Consider the following 19,545-nt stretch of genomic DNA (forward strand, 5'->3'; position numbering starts at 1 on the left):
ACCCTCTCCAATGCCAGCGCACCTTTTCTTAGATGTGGAGCCCAAAACTGCCTGCAATACTCCAAGTGCCTTTTATAAATCCACCGTTTTCCTTGGGAATGTTGCGTTATCTAATCTTGCTGTTGCAAGTACACTTTTCACAGCATCTGTGTAGACGTGTACACAAGAATAAATTTGGCCTTGGCGTTGAATGTGTAAAGCCTGTATCCACAGCCTACCCGCGAGTAGACAAGGTACCATGGGTAGGTCGTGGGTACAAACTATACATATTTAATGCCAAAGCCGGTTAGCGTGACACAATTACAGCTCGGACCATACCAAGTCTCCTTCCTTCCGAATCTGCGGAGGTTCGACACGACTTCTAAAACTTTTGACAAACTTCTATAGGTGTGCGGTGCTGAGTGTATTGACGGGCTGCATCACAGCCTGGTATGGAAACACCGATGCCATCGAACGGCAAATCGTACAAAGCTAGTGGATTTGGCCCAGTACATCGCAAGTAAAGCCCTCCCCAGCACTGAGCACATCTACGTGAAATGGTGTCGTAGGACAGCAGTAATCATTATCAGAGATCTTCACAGTTTGTTGTCTTCTGCACTCTGGTTGACCTTCCACTGATCCTGTTTACAGTTACTGTTCTATAGATTTGCTGAGAATGCCCGCAGGAAAATAGATCTCAGGGTTGGATATGGTGACATACATGTACTCTGACAATAAAATTCACTGTGAACTTTGACTTTGAGGTCTAGCAAGGGCCCATGCATTCATGATGGGACGTGAGTCAATCTGCAGAAGCAGGGCTGAAAAATATATTCAGATTGTTTAAGGAATGCAAACCCTTTAATCCAATTCTTGGACTGGGGGTGGGGTCATTCTTATCATACCGTGCCCCTACTCCTTGATCTATTCAGACACACTAGATCCCTGTACCTATTAATAATCCTATCAATGTAAATGTCTGCTAAATCGAAACTCAGATCCACCATTCTGTCTGTAGCTTTGTCAGGATTAATATGCAGGGGATTCTGGTTAATTGGGGGCAGCCGCTTATTTGGGACGACTCTTGAAGACCAACACCAAGCGTGAAAGTAGCCAGGATTCCCTCCGTTTATCTGGTACAATATGTCTGCTTATTTCGGGCAGGGGACCGTTGCCGAATAGTTTCTACCCAGCGTCAGACGTGTTGCATTTGTGTGGCCCCTGGACACCACACCGAGCTTAGAGCAAACAGTTTTTAAATAGCGTACCTTCGTGTTCAAAAGGCAGTGATTTTTTTTTTTTTGGTGGGAAATAAGCAGCAAGACGATTCAGAACCGTTTTGCTCACTGTGGCTTCAGGCTTGTTGATGCCAGAAAGATTTTGGCCCAATTAAACCACTGCTCCAATTAGCTGAAGTTTCAAGGAAATAGTTAAAAAGGTATATTTTTAAAAAAAGAAAAACTACCAGCCAGGAGTGGAAATGAAACAATTGCACCTCCTCAACAAGTTAGGCACTACGCAGAACTTGAAGGTACCGACAATCACCTTGAATGTTACAATGAAGATGAAGATTTGGAGAATGCAATTGTCGACAGCCTTGTGTGAAGTCAGTGCATTATCTTCACTAGGAGTCTGTGCTGATTTTGTTCATTTACAGTCAACCAAAAGAACAGGGCAGCGTATGCTGGACGAATTCCTCCGTCTACAGTAGTCATTCGGCCTACCCAGCTGCCTGCATTCGGCCCACAACCCTGCATGTCCCTTCCCACTATGTACCTATCTAAATGCCTCCCAAACTTAGTATTTGTAGCCGTCTCGACCACCTCCACTGGCGGCTCGTTGCAGGTACTCACTTCCCTTTGCGAAATGGAACTGACCACTCTGGTCTCTTTCAAATCTCTTCCCTCCTCAACTTCTACCTACACCCCTCTAGTTGGGGTGTCCAGGGGAGGGGCAGCTCACTCACCTTCCGACCCCACCGCACCGCACACACAGCTCTCACCTGTGGCTCCAAGTAGCCGTTTGGGAGACAGCGGCCACGTCCCGGTACTCCGCTTCGACAGGCGGGCTGAACCGGGTGAGGGTCGCCAGCGGGCCTCGTACCCCGGGGAGACACGGACGTGCCCGTCCCAGCAGGTGAAGTCGGCTCCGTGCGGACTGGGCGGGTGAGACCCAACGGCCAGGGAGCCGGTTCTGTAACGCCCCGTGTGGAGAGCGAAGGGTGCGACGAGGCACGGAAAACGTCACGGTCACCCACTGTAACCAGGGAAGACCCCGGTTTGTGATGCTTGTCTGTACCACTGGACCCGGATTTCCGAGGTCGAGAGAGTGCAACTTCCCTCTAATTCTTAAATTTAATTTAAATACATAATTTGCTACTCAGTTTTAACTATTTCCATGAAACCAGATGATTGGGGCAGCCGCTTAATTGGGCCGAAATGTCCTGGTCGCGATGTGTCCCAATTTACCGGAATCCATTGTACATTGGGATCTGAGTTTTCAGGTTGTGATCACCAGACGTACATCGCTGATCCTGGAAGGGAATGCCTCATCACTCACACATCTTTTCTGAAGCCTCGAATGGTCTCAGCTGTATTTCTAAATGAAACACTGATAAGGCACTGACGACGTGGATGTCCTTCAGTGACGATACCCAGCAGAAACAACAAACAAATATTTATTCAGTCCACAGTTCTTCTCAAAACATCGTATAGAACCATTTACAAAGAGAAGAGGTCAGTATTCACAAGGCCTCTCGCTACGCAAGAGTATTTGACTGCGGAGTCCTGCTGGCACAGTGGTACAGGGGCCGGTCTACCCCTGACTGGGGCAATAACCTTTCCCCCGTGACTGGATCCCAATTGGCAGGTTGCCTTTCACTGGGGTTTGGCTGGTGGGATTGGGGGGGGGGGTTGGTGGTCACTCGGCCCATCGTTGTCCATGCTAGCCCCCCCCCCCAGCAGGGCAATCCGGTTCAAGACTCTACACACATGATAACGCTCCAGCCCCCGACATATTGCCCCTAGCTGGGCGGAAAATTAAATAAGGATCTCACCCCCCCCCCCACCTCCTGTGACCAATCCCAGAGGTGGCGGCGTGGGCAGGAGCAGGGAAAGCAAGGGGGGGTCTAACTTTGGGGCCCGGCAGCGGAGCAAGTGGGGCAGTGATTCAAACCCTTACAGGGGCATCCCACCAGGCAGGGGCCCATACACTGGGGGTTGGCTGCTGGGAAGAGGGTGGCAAAATGCTTGGGACAGAGGACGAGGCCATTTGGCCCATCGCTGTCCATGTTGACTGCTCGGAACGGGGCCGAAGTTAGGGGACCAACAGGGGATCGAGTCTGCGGGGGGGGCAACGACAGGGGTTCGTCTCACTCAAACTGGCACAACAAGGTCTCCAACTGGCATGGGACAGGGGAAGGGAAACGTGCGTGGGAAGGGAGAAGGGAATGATGTGGGACAGGGAAAATTAATGTGTGGGGGACGGGACGAGGGAATGTTGTGGGATGGGGAAGAAGACGGAAAGAAGTGGTGTGGGACGGGGGAAGGAAACGGTGTCGGATGAGGGAAGGAAATGGTGTGGGACAGAAGGGGGGAGTATCGTTGGATGGAAGTGGGGGATATCATTGGATGGGGGAGAATATCATCGTACGAGAGGGTGGATTAATGCAGGACAGGAGGGGACGGGGGAATGGATGGGCCGGAGAAGTGGACACGGGTGCTGGAAGGCGGTCAGAGCTGGAAGTGGCCGTAGAGGTGACCCAGGCGGTCGATGTTCTTGTGCAGGACGCTGTGCAGCACGCCCAGGCACCGGTCCAGGTCGCCGTCCCGGGGGAACTCGCGGTAGAAGCAGCCCGTCTCGGTGTCGAAGCTGAACTTCTGGGGCAGCGGCCCGTTGGCCCGCAGGTAGGCCCAGACGCCGAGCAGCAGCAGGCGCACCTCGAAGGGGGCCAGCAGGTGGAAGACCTCGTGCATGCAGCCCAGCTCGGGCGGCAGCAGCTGCCCCTCCGCCATGCAGTCCAGCAGCTCGCGGGAGGCGTGCAGCGGCCAGGCAGAGGCGGTGGCGCTGGCGTGCCGTGAGGCCTCCCAGTGGGCCACCAGCGTGGCCAGCAGGGCCCGCAGCAGCACGGAGCAGTGGCAGAGGGCCGGGGGCCCCAGCGCCACCAGCCGCAGGAATCCGAAGAGTAGCGGGCTCTCCTGGAAGCGGTTGCGGATCTGCAGGTCCCGCTCAACCGTGCCCCGGGCTTGCTCCTCTGGCGGCCAGGCCAGCTCGCTGGCCGTCACGTCGGGGCACAGGCCCTCGACCAGGGCTAGGGCCACGGCCTGGGCCGCCTCGGCGCTCACCCGGCCCGGGGTCTCGCTGCAGGCGCAGCGGACCGCCAGGGCCAGCAGCCGGTAGGCGTTGGCGTGGGCCTCGGCCTGGGGCAGCGCTCCCGGGCCGGCGGGCGGCTTCAGGCCGCGGCCGATCACCCCGGCGTGGGAGACGGCCCAGACGCCGCCGAAGCCGACGGCGGCCCCGAGCTCGTGGTTGGCACCCAGCAGGGAGTCGCCGGGGCCGGGCTGGGGGGGAGGCGGGGCGGGGGCGGGGCCCGCGGGCTTGCCGCCGAACAGGCCGGCGTTGGCCGGGTGCAGGGCCGAGGCTACCAGCTGGCGCAGGACGGCGCGCAGGGCGGCCGGCGACGAGGAGGCCAGGCGGGCCAGCAGGTCCCCGGCCGGCGCCTGGTCGCCCCGGCCCCTGCGCAGCACCAGGAAGAAGCGGGAGGCGGCAGCACGCACCAGGCCCGAGAGCTGGGCCGGGCCCAGGCCGGAGGGGGAAGGCGGCAGCGGCAGGGCAGCCAGCAGCCGGGCAGCTCCTTCTGCCACGCCAGCGCCCGCCGTCCGGGCGGGCAGCAGCAGGCGGCCCAGCTGCGGGGCGTGGGCCGAGAGGGCCCGGGCCAGGCCGCCCGCCCCCCCTCCTCCCTCCGCCTCCTCCGCGCCCCCCTCCTCCTCCTCCTCGGCCCTCGCCAGCGCGGCCAGGTTGAGCAGCAGGCGCCGGCACTCGGCGGCCGGGGCCTGGGAGTGCAGGCGCGCCACGCAGCGCCCGGCGGTGGTGGGGACCAGGCCCGGCACCGAGGAGGAGAGGGCCGAGCTGAGCTGGGCGGCCAGGGCCAGCTCCTCCGGGCAGGAGGCCAGGGCCAGCAGCTCACACAGGGCCTCGGCCGCCCAGCCGGGGCCGCAGTAAACGGCCAGCAGACCCAGCAGCTGGTGGGGCCAGGGATGCCGCTTGCACTCGGGCCTGAGCGCCCGGCGGCACAGCTCGGGCAGCCGGTCCTTCAGCCCGTCCAGGAATGGCACGGGCCGGGGCTGGCCCTCCGAGCCCGGCGCCCGGCCGTACACCAGCCGCTGGAGGTGCAGCAGGAGGAGCTGCACCACGCGCTGGCAGGCCTCGCGGACGCTGTCGCGGACGGCCAGGCCCGGCGCCGTGATGACGGAGGCCGGCGCCGCCGTCTCCAGCAAGAAGCCCAGCACGCGGTGGGCACCGGCCCCGCTCTGGCACACCAGGTGCACCAGCAGGCCCAGCAGGTTGTCGGCCTCCTCGCGGCCCAGCCCGGCGAAGCGCTGGTGCAGCTGCTCCAACACCGGCGGTCGCAGCGACTCCACCAGCTCGGCCGAGACGGCGCCCAGCAGGGCCGGCGACATGGCCGCCAGCTGCAGCAGGAAGGGGACGGTGGCCTCGCGGTGGGGGGCCTGCGGGTCCCGGCCGGGCCCCAGGCTGCCGTGGAACATGAGCAGCAGCTCCTGCTTGATGCTGTCGGCGTGCCGGGTGGCCAGGTGGCCCAGGATGCCCACCACCGAGGCGATCTTGGGCACGCGCTGGTCGGCGGCGGCGGGGGGCGGCAGCAGGAGGGGGTCGGCCGGGGAGGGGCCGCCGTGGAGGCAGAAGTCCTTGAGGCCGCAGGACAGCACCCGGCTGATGATGGTGTTGGGGAAGGAGGAGCCGATGTGGGCCACCACCCAGTCGAAGTGGGGCGAGTGCTGGACCGAGGTGTCGAGGAGGGCGTCCACACAGGCGTCCGGGCAGCTGCTGATCATGGACGACAGACACTGCACGTAGATCTCCATCAGCGCCCGGGTGGCCTTGCAGGACATCCACAGCTGCAGCAACTCGTTCAGGCTGCTGGCGTGGGGCACCCGGTGGCGCCCCGAGTACTTGCTGCTCAGCTGCCCCATCAGGTCGATGGACCAGCCCGAGACCAGCGGCGCCCAGGACCTGGGGTTGGAGCGCACGAACTCGGACAGCACGCTCTGGATCTCCTGCGTCACGTCGTCCAGCCCCGGGCCGGCCAGGGGCCCCGCCGGGCTGCCCTCCCGCTCCAGCGCCAGGATGTAGCTGGCCACCGACTCGTCGAAGACGCTGCGCAGGTGCTCCAGCACGGCGGCCCGGGCCGGCGGCAGGTTGCGCAGCAAGAGGATTCCGCAGCGGGCGTGCTCCTTCACCGTCAGCTTGTGGCCCTGCACCGGGTCCGCTGATGTATGCCTAGGCTGATGAATGCCTTCATCTCCTGCAGGAGTTCCTGCGAACTGGAGGAGAGAGAGAGACAGAGTGAGAGAGGTAGAGAGAGATACGAAATAGAGAGAGAGAGAGATAAATAGAAATCGAGATGGAAAGAGCTACAGAGATTAATAGATACACAGAGATGGAGAGAGATGGACAGAGAGAGAAAGGGATAGACGGAGATATTAATAGACAGATAGAGATGAGATGAAGAGAGAGATATGGAGATAAAGATGGAGAGAGGTAGAGATAGATAGAAATATATTAATAGAGATGAAGAGAGATTTAGAGAGATTGAGATTGATAGAGATAGAAAGATAGAGATGAAGATTATGATAGAAAGAGGGATGGAGAGAGAAATAGAGTTAGATAGACGTAGAGGAATATAGAGAGAGGGAGAGAGTGGGGGGAGAGAGAGTGAGGGGGGAGAGTGAGGGGGAGAGAGTGAGGGGGAGAGAGTGAGGGGGGATAGAGTGAGAGGGGATAGAGTGAGGGGGAGAAAGTGAGGGGGAGACAGAGGGAGGAGAGAGTGGGGGGGAGAGAGTGAGGGGGGAGAGAGTGAGGGGGGAGAGAGTGGGGGAGAGAGTGGGGGAGAGAATGGGGGGAGAGAGTGAGGGGAGAGAGGGGGGAGAGTGAGGGGGGGAGAGTGAGGGGGGAGAGAATGGGGGAGAGAATGGGAGAGAGAGTGGGGGAGAGAATGGGGGAGAGAGTGAGGGGGAGAGAGGGGGGAGAGAGAGAAAGGGGGGAGAGTGAGGGGGAGAGAGAGGGGAGAGAGAGGGGAGAGAGAGAAAGGGGGGAGAGTGAGGGGGGATAGACTGAGGGGAGAGAGTGGGGGAAGAGAGTGAGAGGGAGAGAGAGAAAGGCGGGAGAGTGAGGGTGGAGAGAGTGAGGGGGGAGAGAGAGAGGGGGGATAGAGTGAGGGGGAGAGTGGGAGGGGAGAGTGGGGGGGAGAGAGTGGGGGGAGAGTGTGAGGGGAGAGAGAGAAAGGGGGGAGAGTGAGGGGGGATAGAGTGAGGGGAGAGAGTGGGGGGAGAGTGGGGGGAGAGAGTGAGTGGGAGAGAGTGAGGAGAGAGTGAGGGGGAGAGAGTGGGGGGAGAGTGGGGCGGAGAGAGTGAGGGGGGAGAGAGAAAAATGGGGGGAGAGTGAGGGGGGATAGAGTGAGGGGGAGAGAGTGAGGGAGGAGAGAGTGAGGGGGAGAGAGTGAGGAGGAGAGAGTGGGGGAAGAGTGGGGCAGAGAGAGTGAGGGGGAGAGAGAGAAAGGGGGGAGAGAGAGAAAGGGAGGAGAGTGAGGGGGAGAGAGTGAGGGGAGAGAGTGGGGGGGAGAGAGTGAGGGAGGAGAGAGTGAGGGGAGAGAGTGAGGGGAGAGAGTGAGGGGGAGAGAGTGGGGGGGGAGAGTGGGGGGGGAGAGTGGGGTGGAGAGAGTGAGGGGGAGAGAGTGGGGGGAGAGAGTGAGGGGGAGAGAGAGAAAGGGGGATAGAATGAGGAGGAGAGAGTGAGGGGGAGAGAGTGAGGGAGGAGAGAGTGAGGTGGAGAGAGTGGGGTGGAGAGAGTGAGGGGGAGAGAGTGGGGGGAGAGAGTGAGGGGGAGAGAGAGAAAGGGGGATAGAATGAGGAGGAGAGAGTGACGGGGAGAGAGTGAGGGAGGAGAGAGTGAGGGGGAGAGAGTGAGGGGGGAGAGAGAAAAATGGGGGGAGAGTGAGGGGGAGAGAGTGAGGGGAGAGAGTGGGGGGGAGAGAGTGAGGGGGATAGAGTGAGGGGGATAGAGTGATGGGGAGAGTGGGGGGGAGAGAGTGAGGGAGAGAGTGAGGGGGGGAGAGAGTGGGGGGAGAGAGTGAGGGGGAGAGAGTGGGGGGAGAGAGTGGGGGGATAGAGTGAGGGGGGAGAGTTGGAGGGAGAGAGTGGGGGGGAGAGAGAGAAAGGGGAGAGAGAGAAAGGGAAGAGTGAGGGGGAGAGAGTGAGGAGAGAGAGAGAAAGGGGGATAGAATGAGGAGGAGAGAGTGAGGGGGAGAGAGTGAGGGAGGAGAGAGTGGGGGGAGAGAGAGAAAGGGGGGGAGAGTGGGGGGAGAGAGTGAGGGAGGAGAGAGTGGGGAGAGAGAGAGAAAGGGGGGGAGAGTGGGGGGAGAGAGAGAAAGGGGGATAGAATGAGGAGGAGAGAGTGAGGGGGAGAGAGTGGGGGGATAGAGTGAGGGGGGAGAGTGAGGGGAGAGAGTGGGGGGATAGAGTGAGGGGGAGAGAGTGAGGGGAGAGAGAGAAAGGGGGATAGAATGAGGAGGAGAGAGTGAGGGGGAGAGTGAGGGGGAGAGAGTGGGGGGAGAGAGTGGGGGGATAGAGTGAGGGGAGAGAGAGTGGGGGGGAGAGAGAGAAAGGGGAGAGAGAGAAAGGGAAGAGTGAGGGGGAGAGAGAGTGGGGGGAGAGAGTGAGGGGGAGAGAGAGAAGGGGGATAGAATGAGGAGGAGAGAGTGAGGGGGAGAGAGTGAGGGAGGAGAGAGTGAGGGGGAGAGAGTGAGGGGGGAGAGTGAGGGGAGAGAGTGAGGGGAGAGAGTGGGGGGGAGAGAGTGAGGGGGATAGAGTGAGGGGAGAGTGGGGGGAGAGAGTGAGGGAGAGAGTGAGGGGGGGAGAGAGTGGGGGGAGAGAGTGAGGGGGAGAGAGTGAGGGGGAGAGAGTGGGGGGAGAGAGTGGGGGGATAGAGTGAGGGGGGAGAGTGGGGGGGGAGAGAGTGGGGGGAGAGAGAGAAAGGGGAGAGAGAGAAAGGGAAGAGTGAGGGGGAGAGAGTGAGGGGGAGAGAGAGAAAGGGGGATAGAATGAGGAGGAGAGAGTGAGGGGGAGAGAGTGAGGGAGGAGAGAGTGGGGGGAGAGAGTGGGGGGATAGAGTGAGGGGGAGAGAGAGTGGGGGGGAGAGAGAGAAAGGGGAGAGAGAGAAAGGGAAGAGTGAGGGGGAGAGAGAGTGGGGGGAGAGAGTGAGGGGGAGAGAGAGAAAGGGGGATAGAATGAGGAGGAGAGAGTGAGGGGGAGAGAGTGAGGGAGGAGAGAGTGGGGGGATAGAGTGAGGGGGGAGAGTGGGGGGGAGAGAGTGGGGGGGAGAGAGAGAAAGGGGAGAGAGAGAAAGGGAAGAGTGAGGGGGAGAGAGTGAGGGGAGAGAGAGAAAGGGGGATAGAATGAGGAGGAGAGAGTGAGGGGGAGAGAGTGAGGGGAGAGAGTGAGGGGAGAGAGTGGGGGAGAGAGTGAGGGGATAGAGTGAGGGGGAGAGTGGGGGGGAGAGAGTGAGGGAGAGAGTGAGGGGGGGAGAGAGTGGGGGGAGAGAGTGAGGGGGAGAGAGTGGGGGGAGAGAGTGGGGGGATAGAGTGAGGGGGGAGAGTGGGGGGGAGAGAGTGGGGGGGAGAGAGAGAAAGGGGAGAGAGAGAAAGGGAAGAGTGAGGGGGAGAGAGTGAGGGGAGAGAGAGAAAGGGGGATAGAATGAGGAGGAGAGAGTGAGGGGGAGAGAGTGAGGGAGGAGAGAGTGGGGGGGAGAGAGTGGGGGAGAGTGGGGGGAGAGAGTGGGGGGGAGAGAGAGAAAGGGGGGGAGTGTCAGACCGAGCCCGACACCACAAAGGAGACACAAAGAAGAAATTCAGCACGTCCCCGATGACCCTGACTGACTTTGGACCGACACACCACAGAAAGCGTTTGAGAATTTATACCCACCACAGTGGCATTTTACAATCTTTTAGACAGACACGTCAATGATAGAAGATGGAGGGAAGTGTTAGATCGATCTTAGATTAGGTGAAAGGGCCGGCACAGCGTGGTACTGTGCTGTACTGTTCTCTGTTCTAAAGGATCCTCTCCATCTTTGGTATGGCAATGCATTTGGTTTATGTGCTGTGTGTGATACATGTTGTGTGGGCGCACTGTGGGCCCAGGGGAACGTTGTCTGGTTTGGTTGTATATATGTATAGTCAGGTGACCAGACACTTCAACTTCAAACTAGTAGGAATGGGTAGGAATGGTGCTTCAGAATGGATCTGATGTGAAAGATGATCTCACTTCATCCCCCTCTCCCCCACCCACCCACCTTCTCCCTCACCTGGTCTCACCTATCACCTCCCAGTGTCTCACTTCATCCCCCCTCTCCCCCACCCACCTTCCCCCTCACCTGGTCTCACCTGTCACCTCCCAGTGTCTCACTTCATCCTTCCCTCTCCCCCACCCACCAATGTTCCTCCTCACCTGGTCTCACCTGTCACCTCCCAGTGTCTCACTTCATCCCCCCTCTCCCCCACCCACCTTCCCCCTCACCTGGTCTCACCTGTCACCTCCCAGTGTCTCACTTCATCCTTCCCTCTCCCCCACCCACCAATGTTCCTCCTCACCTGGTCTCACCTGTCACCTCCCAGTGTCTCACTTCATCCCCCCTCTCCCCCACCCACCCACCTTCCCCCTCACCTGGTCTCGCCTATCACCTCCCAGTGTCTCACTTCATCCCGACTCTCCTCCACCCACCCACCTTCCCCCTCACCTGGTCTCACCTATCACCTCCCAGTGTCTCACTTCATCCTCCATCTCCCCCACCCACTCACCTTCCCCCTCACCTGGTCTCACCTATCACCTCCCAGTGTCTCACTTCATCCCCCCTCTCCCCCACCCACCCACCTTCCCCCTCACCTGGTCTCACCTATCACCTCCCAGTGTCTCACTTCATCCCCCCTCTCCCCAACTCACCCACCTTCCCCCTCACCTGGTCTCACCTATCACCCCACAGTGTCTCACTTCATCCCCCCTCTCCCCCACTCACCCACCTTCTCCCTCACATGGTCTCACCTATCACCTCCCAGTGTCTCACTTCATCCCCCTCTCCCCCACCCACCTTCCCCCTCACCTGGTCTCACCTATCACCTCCCAGTGTCTCACTTCATCCCCCCTCTCCCCCACCCACCTTCCCCCTCACCTGGTCTCACCTGTCACCTCCCAGTGTCTCACTTCATCCTTCCCTCTCCCCCACCCACCAATGTTCCTCCTCACCTGGTCTCACCTGTCACCTCCCAGTGTCTCACTTCATCCCCCCTCTCCCCCACCCACCCTCCCCCTCACCTGGTCTCACCTGTCACCTCCCAGTGTCTCACTTCATCCTTCCCTCTCCCCCACCCACCCACCTTCCCCTCACCTGGTCTCACCTATCACCTCCCAGTGTCTCACTTCATCCCCCCTCTCCCCCACCCACCCACCTTCCCCCTCACCTGGTCTCACCTATCACCTCCCAGTGTCTCACTTCATCCCCCCTCTCCCCCACCCACCCACCTTCCCCCTCACCTGGTCTCACCTATCACCACCCAGTGTCTCACTTCATCCTTCCCTCTCCCCCACCCACCAATGTTCCTCCTCACCTGGTCTCACCTGTCACCTCCCAGTGTCTCACTTCATCCCCCTCTCCCCCACCCACCTTCCCCCTCACCTGGTCTCACCCATCACCTCCCAGTGTCTCACTTCTTCCCCCCTCTCCCCCACCCACCCACCTTCCCCCTCACCTGGTCTCACATATCACCTCCTAGTGTCTCACTTCATCCCCCCTCTCCCCCACCCACCCACCTTCCCCCTCACCTGGTCTCGCCTATCACCTCCCAGTGTCTCACTTCATCCCCCCTCTCCCCCACCCACCCACCTTCCCCCTCACCTGGTCTCGCCTATCACCTCCCAGTGTCTCACTTCATCCCCCCTCTCCCCCATCCACCCACCTTCCCCCTCACCTGGTCTCACCTATCACCTCCCAGTGTCTCACTTCATCCCCCCTCTCCCCCACCCACCCACCTTTCCCCTCTCCTGGTCTCACCCCTCACCTCCCAGTGTCTCACTTCATCCCCCCTCTCCTCCACCCACCCACCTGCCCCCTCACCTGGTCTCACCTATCACCTCCCAGTGTCTCACTTCCTCCCCCCACCCACCCCAGATACTCTCCCATCGAGCAGAGGTAACAAAAGCCCGAAAGCGCGTCCCAGCCAGCCCCTGCCCCGCTGCTACCGGACAATTGAGTGGTTCCCCAGTACGATGAGATGGACCCTCGACCTCACAACCTACCTCGTAGTGGCCTTTGTAACTAATTGCCTGCCTGCACCACACTTCATTCTGCATCCTGTTTCCCCTAGGCCCAACACGTTGATGAAATCAGGAAGGAATGGCTTCACTGAGAGTCTGGGAAGGATCGATACGTCACCAGGCTCCAGTGTAGACATACTGTGGGGAGCATTCTAACTGGTTGTGACGCTGCCCGGTATTGGGGGGTGGGGGGCACTGCACAGGATCGGAAAAGCCTGCAGACGTTGCAAACCCAGCCCAGCTCACCATGGGCCCTGGCCTCCTCAGCATCAAGGACACCGTCCGAAGGCGGTGCCTCGTTAAAAAGATGGTGTCCGTCATTACTGACCCCCACCACCCAGGACGTGCCCTCTTCTCATCGCTACCGTCAGGGAGGAGGTACAGGAGCCTGAAGACACACACTCAGCGACTCAGGAACAGCTTCTTCCCCTCCGCCGTCCGATTTCTGAACGGTCCGCGACCAGAACCTCAGTATTTTGCTCCTTTACTGGCTGCATAACCACCGAATCTCTGAACGGACACCAACACTACCTCACTAGTTATTTTTGCATTACTTATTTACCTGTTTTATATATGTATTACAGCTTTATTATTATGTAAGGCATTGTACTGCTGTCGTAAAAAAATTTCACATCATCCTCTGGTGATATTAAACCTGATTCTTTTTCCGCTGCTTATTTTAAAACTTTCTTATTGTAACTCACAGTTCTTTTTTTACACACCCACAAACTCTTGAATGCTATTTCATTATTTCTTTCTTTTTGCACTGTGAATCTGATTTCTATAATTTACTATTTCTTTAGTGATGCAGAGAGAGTGGAGGGAGAGAGAGGGGAGAGAGAGTGTGGGGGAGAGAGGGGCAGGGAGAGAGTGGGGGAAGAGGAGGGTGGAGGAGAGAGTGAGGGAGAGAGTTGGGGGAGAGAGGGGGAGTGGGGTGGAGAGAGGGGGAGAGAGTTGGGGAGAGAGGGGGGAGGAGGGGTGAGAGGGGGGAGGAGGGGAGAGAGGGGGGAGGAGGAGAGAGTGGGGGGAGAGTGGGGAGAGAGTGGAGGGAGAGTTGGGGAGAGAGAGGGGGAGTGGGGGGAGGGGGGTGGAGAGAGTGGGGGGAGAGTTGGGTAGAGAGTTGGGGGAGAGAGGGGGGAGGAGGGGGAGGAGGAGAGAGTGGGGGGAGAGTGGGGAGAGAGTGGGTGGAGAGTTGGGGGAGAGAGGGGGAGTGGGGGGAGGGGGGTGGAGAGAGTGGGGAGAGAGTTGGGTGGAGAGTTGGGGGAGAGAGGGGGGAGGAGGAGAGAGTGGGGAAAGAGTGGGGGGAGAGTGGGGAGAGAGTGGGGAGAGAGTGGGGAGAGAGTTGGGGAGAGAGATGGGGAGTGGGGGGAGGGGGTGGAGAGTTGGGGGAGAGAGGAGGAAGGAGGGGAGAGAGGGGGGAGGAGGAGAGAGTGGGGGGAGAGTAGGGAGAGAGAGGGGGAGTGGGGGGAGGGGGTGTAGAGTTGGGGGAGAGAGGGGGAGGAGGGGAGAGAGGGGGGAGGAGGAGAGAGTGGGGGGAGAGTGGGAAGAGAGTGGGGGAGAGTGGGGAGAGAGTGGGGAGAGAGTGGGGGGAGAGTTGGGGAGAGAGAGGGAAGAGAGTGGGGGAGAGTGGGGAGAGAGTGGGGAGAGAGTGGGGGGAGAGTTGGGGAGAGAGAGGGGGAGTGGGGGAGGGGGTGGAGAGTTGGGGGAGAGAGGGGGGAGGAGGGGTGAGAGGGGGGAGGAGGGGAGAGAGGGGGAGGAGGAGAGAGTGGGGGGAGAGTGGGGAGAGAGTGGGGGGAGAGTGGGGGGAGAGTTGGGGAGAGAGAGGGGGAGTGGGGGGAGGGGGGTGGAGAGAGTTGGGTGGAGAGTTGGGGGAGAGAGGGGGAGTGGGGGGAGGGGGGTGGAGAGAGTGGGGAGAGAGTTGGGTGGAGAGTTGGGGGAGGAGGGGAGAGAGGGGGGAGGGGGAGAGAGGGGGGAGGAGGAGAGAGTGGGGGGAGAGTGGGGGGAGAGTGGGGAGAGAGTGGGGAGAGAGTTGGGGAGAGAGAGGGGAGTGGGGGGAGGGGGGTGGAGAGAGTGGGGAGAGAGTTGGGTGGAGAGTTGGGGGAGAGAGGGGGGAGGAGGAGAGAGTGGGGGGAGGAGGAGAGAGTGGGGGGAGAGTGGGGAGAGAGTGGGAGGGGGAGGAGGAGAGAGTGGGGGGAGAGTGGGGAGAGAGTGGGGGGAGAGTGGGGGGAGAGTGGGGAGAGAGTGGGGGGAGAGTTGGGTGGAGAGTTGGGGGGAGAGTGGGGGGGAGAGTGGGGAGAGAGTGGGGGGAGAGTTGGGTGGAGAGTTGGGTGGAGAGTTGGGGGGAGAGAGTGGGGGGAGAGTTGGGTGGAGAGTTGGGTGGAGAGTTGGGGGAGAGAGGGGGAGGGGGGGAGGAGGGAGGAGGAGGGGGAGGAGGGGGAGAGGGGGGAGGAGGAGAGAGTGGGGGGAGAGTGGGAGAGAGTGGGGAGAGTGTGGGTGGAGAGTTGGGGGAGAGAGGGGGGAGAGGGGTGGAGAGAGTAGGGAGAGAGTTGGGTGGAGAATTGGGGAGAGAGGGGGGGAGGAGGGGAGAGTGGGGAGAGAGTGGGGAGAGAGTGGGGGGAGAGTTGGGGAGAGAGAGGGGGAGTGGGGGGAGGGGGTGGAGAGTTGGGGGTGAGAGGAGAAAGGAGGGGAGTGAGGGGGGAGGAGGAGAGAGTGGGGAGAGAGTGGGGGGAGAGTGGGGAGAGAGTGGGGGGAGAGTTGGGGAGAGAGAGGGGGAGTGGGGGGAGGGATGGAGAGTTGGGGGGAGAGAGGGGGGAGGAGGGGAGAGAGGGGAGAGGGGGAGGAGGAGAGAGTGGGGGGAGAGTTGGGGAGAGAGAGGGGGAGTGGGGGGAGGGGGGTGGAGAAGTTGGGTTTTGAGTTGGGGGGAGAGAGGGGGAGTGGGGGGAGGGGGGTGGAGAGAGTGGGGAGAGAGTTGGGTGGAGAGTTGGGGGAGAGAGGGGGGAGGGGGGGAGGAGGGGGGAGGAGGAGAGTGTGGGGCGAGAGTGGGGAGAGAGTGGGGGGAGAGTTGGTGAGAGAGGGGGGAGTGGGGGGAGGGGGTGGTGGAGTTGGGGGAGAGAGGGGGAGGAGGGGAGAGAGGGGGGAGGAGGGAAAGAGGGGGAGGAGGAGTGAGTGGGGGAGAGTGGGGAGAGAGTGGGGGGAGAGAGTTGGGTGGAGAGTTGGGGGAGAGAGGGGGAGTGGGGGGAGGGGGGTGGAGAGAGTGGGGAGAGATTTGGGTGGAGAGTTGGGGGAGGAGGGGAGAGAGGGGAGAGAGGGGGGAGGGGGAGAGAGGGGGGAGGTGGAGAGAGTGGGGGGAGAGTGGGGAGAGAGTGGGAAGAGAGTGGGGAGAGAGTTGGGGAGAGAGAGGGGAGTGGGGGGAGGGGGTGGAGAGAGTGGGGAGAGAGTTGGGTGGAGAGTTGGGGGAGAGAGGGGGGAGGAGGAGAGAGTTGGGGGAGGAGGAGAGAGTGGGGGGAGAGTGGGGAGAGGTGGGGGAGTGGGGGAGAGTGGGGAGAGAGTTGGGGAGAGAGTGGGGGTGAGGGGAGGGGGTGGGAGTGGGGGTGAGAGGGTGGGGGAGGAGAGGGGGGGAGGAGGAGAGAGTGGGGGAGGTGAGAGTGGGGGGAGAGTGGGGGAGAGTGGGGGAGAGTGGGGAGAGAGTGGGGGAGAGTTGGGTGAGAGGGTGGGGGGGGGGGGTGGAGAGAGTTGGGTGGAGTTGGGGGAGAGAGGGGGAGTGGGGGGAGGGGGGTGGAGAGAGTGGGGGGAGTGAGTTGGGGGAGAGTTGGGGGGGAGAAGGAGAGAGTGGGGGGAGAGTGGGGAGAGAGTGGGGGGAGAGTGGGGAGAGAGTGGGGAGAGAGTTGGGAGAGAGTTGGGGAGAGAGAGGGGGAGTGGGGGGAGGGGGTGGAGAGTTGGGGGAGAGAGGAGGAAGGAGGGGAGAGAGGGGGAGGAGGAGAGAGTGGGGGAGTGTGGGGAGAGAGTGGGGGGAGAGTGGAGAGAGAGTGGGGGGAGAGTTGGGTGGAGAGTTGGGGGGAGAGTGGGGGGAGAGTGGGGAGAGAGTGGGGGGAGAGTTGGGTGGAGAGTTGGGTGGAGAGTTGGGGGGAGAGAGTGGGGGGAGAGTTGGGTGTGAGTTGGGTGGAGGTTGGGTGGAGAGTTGGGGGAGAGTGGGGGAGGGGGGAGGAGGGAGGAGGAGGGGGGGAGAGGGGGGAGGAGGAGAGAGTGGGGGGAGAGTGGGGAGAGAGTGGGTGGAGAGTTGGGGGAGAGAGGGGGGAGGGGGGAGAGGGGTGGAGAGAGTAGGGAGAGAGTTGGGTGGAGAATTGGGGAGAGAGGGGGGAGGAGGGGAGAGTGGGGAGAGAGTGGGGGGAGAGTTGGGGAGAGAGAGGGGGAGTGGGGGGAGGGGGTGGAGAGTTGGGGGAGAGAGGAGGAAGGAGGGGAGTGAGGGGGGAGGAGGAGAGAGTGGGGAGAGAGTGGGGGGAGAGTGGGGAGAGAGTGGGGAGAGAGTGGGGGGAGAGTTGGGGAGAGAGAGGGGGAGTGGGGGGAGGGATGGAGAGTTGGGGGAGAGAGGGGGGAGGAGGGGAGAGAGGGGGAGGAGGAGAGAGTGGGGGGAGAGTGGGGGGAGAGTTGGGGGAGAGAGAGGGGGAGTGGGGGAGGGGGGTGGCGAGAGTTGGGTTTTGAGTTGGGGAGAGAGGGGGAGTGGGGGGAGGGGGGTGGAGAGAGTTGGGTGGAGAGTTGGGGGAGAGAGGGGGAGTGGGGGGAGGGGGTAGAGAGAGTGGGGAGAGAGTTGGGTGGAGAGTTGGGGGAGAGAGGGGGGAGGGGGGGAGGAGGGGGGAGGAGGAGAGAGTGGGGGGAGAGTGGGGAGAGAGTGGGGGGAGAGTTGGGGAGAGAGAGGGGGAGTTGGGGGAGGGGGTGGAGAGTTGGGGGAGAGAGGAGGAAAGAGGGGAGAGAGGGGGGAGGAGGGAGAGTGGGGGGAGAGTGGGGAGAGAGTGGGGGGAGAGTGGGGAGAGAGTGGGGGGAGAGTTGGGTGGAGAGTTGGGGGGAGAGTGGGGGGAGAGTGGGGAGAGAGTGGGGAGAGAGTGGGGGGAGAGTTGGGTGGAGAGTTGGGTGGAGAGTTGGGGGAGGAGGGGGGAGGAGGGAGAGGAGGGGGGAGGAGGGGAGAGAGGGGGAGAGGGGGGAGGAGGAGAGAGTGGGGGAGAGTGGGGAGAGAGTGGGTGGAGAGTTGGGGGAGAGAGGGGGAGTGGGGGGAGGGGGGAGGTGGTGGAGGGAGTGGGGGGAGGGGGGAGGGGTGGAGAGAGTGGGGGAGAGTTGGGTGGAGAGTTGGGGAGAGAGGGGGGAGGAGGAGAGAGTAGGGAGAGTGGGGGAGAGTGGGGAGAGAGTGGGGGAGAGTGGGGGAGAGTTGGGGAGAGAGAGGGAGAGAGAGGGAGAGAGAGGGAGAGAGGGGGAGTGGGGGAGGGGGTGGAGAGTCTGGGGGGAGAGAGGAGGAAGGAGGGGAGAGAGGGGGAGGAGGAGAGTGGGGGGGAGAGTGGGGAGAGAGTGGGGGGAGAGTGGGGAGAGAGTGGGGGGAGAGTTGGGGGGAGAGCTGGGGGAGAGTGGGGGAGAGAGTGGGGGGAGAGTTGGGTGGAGAGTTGGGGAGAGAGGGGGAGGAGGGGGGAGGAGGAGAGAGTGGGGAGAGAGTGGGGGGAGAGTGGGGAGAGAGTGGGGGAGAGTTGGGGAGAGAGAGGGAGAGAGTGGGGAGTGGGGGAGGGGGTGGAGAGTTGGGGGAGGGAGGAGGGGGAGAGAGGGGGAGGAGGAGAGAGTGGGGGAGAGTGGGGAGAGTGGGGGGAGTGGGGGGAGAGTGGGGGAGAGTTGGGGGGAGAGTTGGGGGGAGAGTTGGGGGGAGTGTGGGGGGAGAGTGGGGGGAGGTGGGAGAGTTGGGGAGAGTGGGGGGAGGAGGGGGAGGAGTGGGGGAGAGTGGGGGAGAGTGGGAGAGTGGGGGAGAGTGGGGGAGTGGTGGGGAGAGGGGGTGGAGGAGAGAGTGGGGGGGGAGAGTGTGGGGGAATTCTTTAGTGATACAGGCCCTTGGAGCCACTCTGCCATCAACCCCCTGCCCCCCCATTTAGCCCCGGCCTAATCGCAGGACAACGACCCGTTCGTCTTCTTTTGGACGGTGGGAGGAAACCGGAGCTCCCGGAGGAAACCCACGCGTGGGAACTGTTCTCTGAATCTCGATGCCCTGAGCTGTTACAACTTCGTGCTAATCGTGGCCCCCTTGCATGTCATACAAGTTGATGAAATTAAATCTGATGATAATAAGGATCGGAAACGTCGACTGTTTATTTCCCTGCCGCCTGACCTAGAACCATAGAACTCTACAGGACAGAAAACCGGCCATTCGGCCCTTCTAGTCTGTGCCAAAACTTTATTCCTGTTGAGTTCCTCCAGCATTTCCTGTGATAAAACTACCTCAAGACACTTATATTTCGAAATTATCTATCTGGACGGCGTAGATCTCGGTCCGCGTGACAATATTAAAGGAATTGACTAATAATTTTTAAATTTTCCACTCTAGAGCCTGCTTGCAAACCCTGGCTCTGCGCATGTGCGCGGCACGGCACCGGCAGCCTCCGAGAAGACGGCGCGCCTGCGCACGGCCGGTCCCGTCGTCAGGATCTGAGTCTGCGCCGAGCGGGGCTTGCCGGTCGCCGTCCAGCCCCCCCCCCTCGGGGCGCCGCGCATGCGCAGACTTGCCTGATCCCCACTCGGGAGTTGGCGCTTCCCTCCATGGCCGCGGTGGCCATCCTGCTCCCGGCGGAGTGGCAGCGAGTGCAGGCGGCGGAGAGCCGGGGCTCGGTCGGCGGAGCTCTGCCTCCGATAGCACCGGGCGCCCGCGGGATACGAGGCTGTGAGAGCCCGAGCGCAGCGGCCCGACGCCGCGCCGTCCACAAAGTGCTACACTTTGTAATGCCCC

At 61.5% G+C, this 19,545-nt stretch overlaps 2 protein-coding genes across 2 annotated transcripts in view; one reads left to right on the plus strand and one right to left on the minus strand.

Moving 5' to 3' along the window:
- Window positions 1–19,545, plus strand: part of rnaseh2c (ribonuclease H2, subunit C) — a 515,876-nt gene that overhangs the window by 9,952 nt on the left and 486,379 nt on the right. The gene's annotated exons all lie outside the window — the stretch shown is intronic.
- ints5 (integrator complex subunit 5) lies at window positions 2,218–19,520 on the minus strand. The gene is given in 3 exon segments (XM_072245573.1): window positions 2,218–6,473; window positions 6,476–6,539; window positions 19,326–19,520. Coding segments are annotated over 3 exon segments (2,877 nt in total). The 5' UTR covers window positions 19,376–19,520; the 3' UTR covers window positions 2,218–3,710.

Source organism: Mobula birostris, chromosome 28 (assembly GCF_030028105.1).
Source record: "Mobula birostris isolate sMobBir1 chromosome 28, sMobBir1.hap1, whole genome shotgun sequence".
NCBI lineage: Eukaryota > Metazoa > Chordata > Chondrichthyes > Myliobatiformes > Myliobatidae > Mobula > Mobula birostris.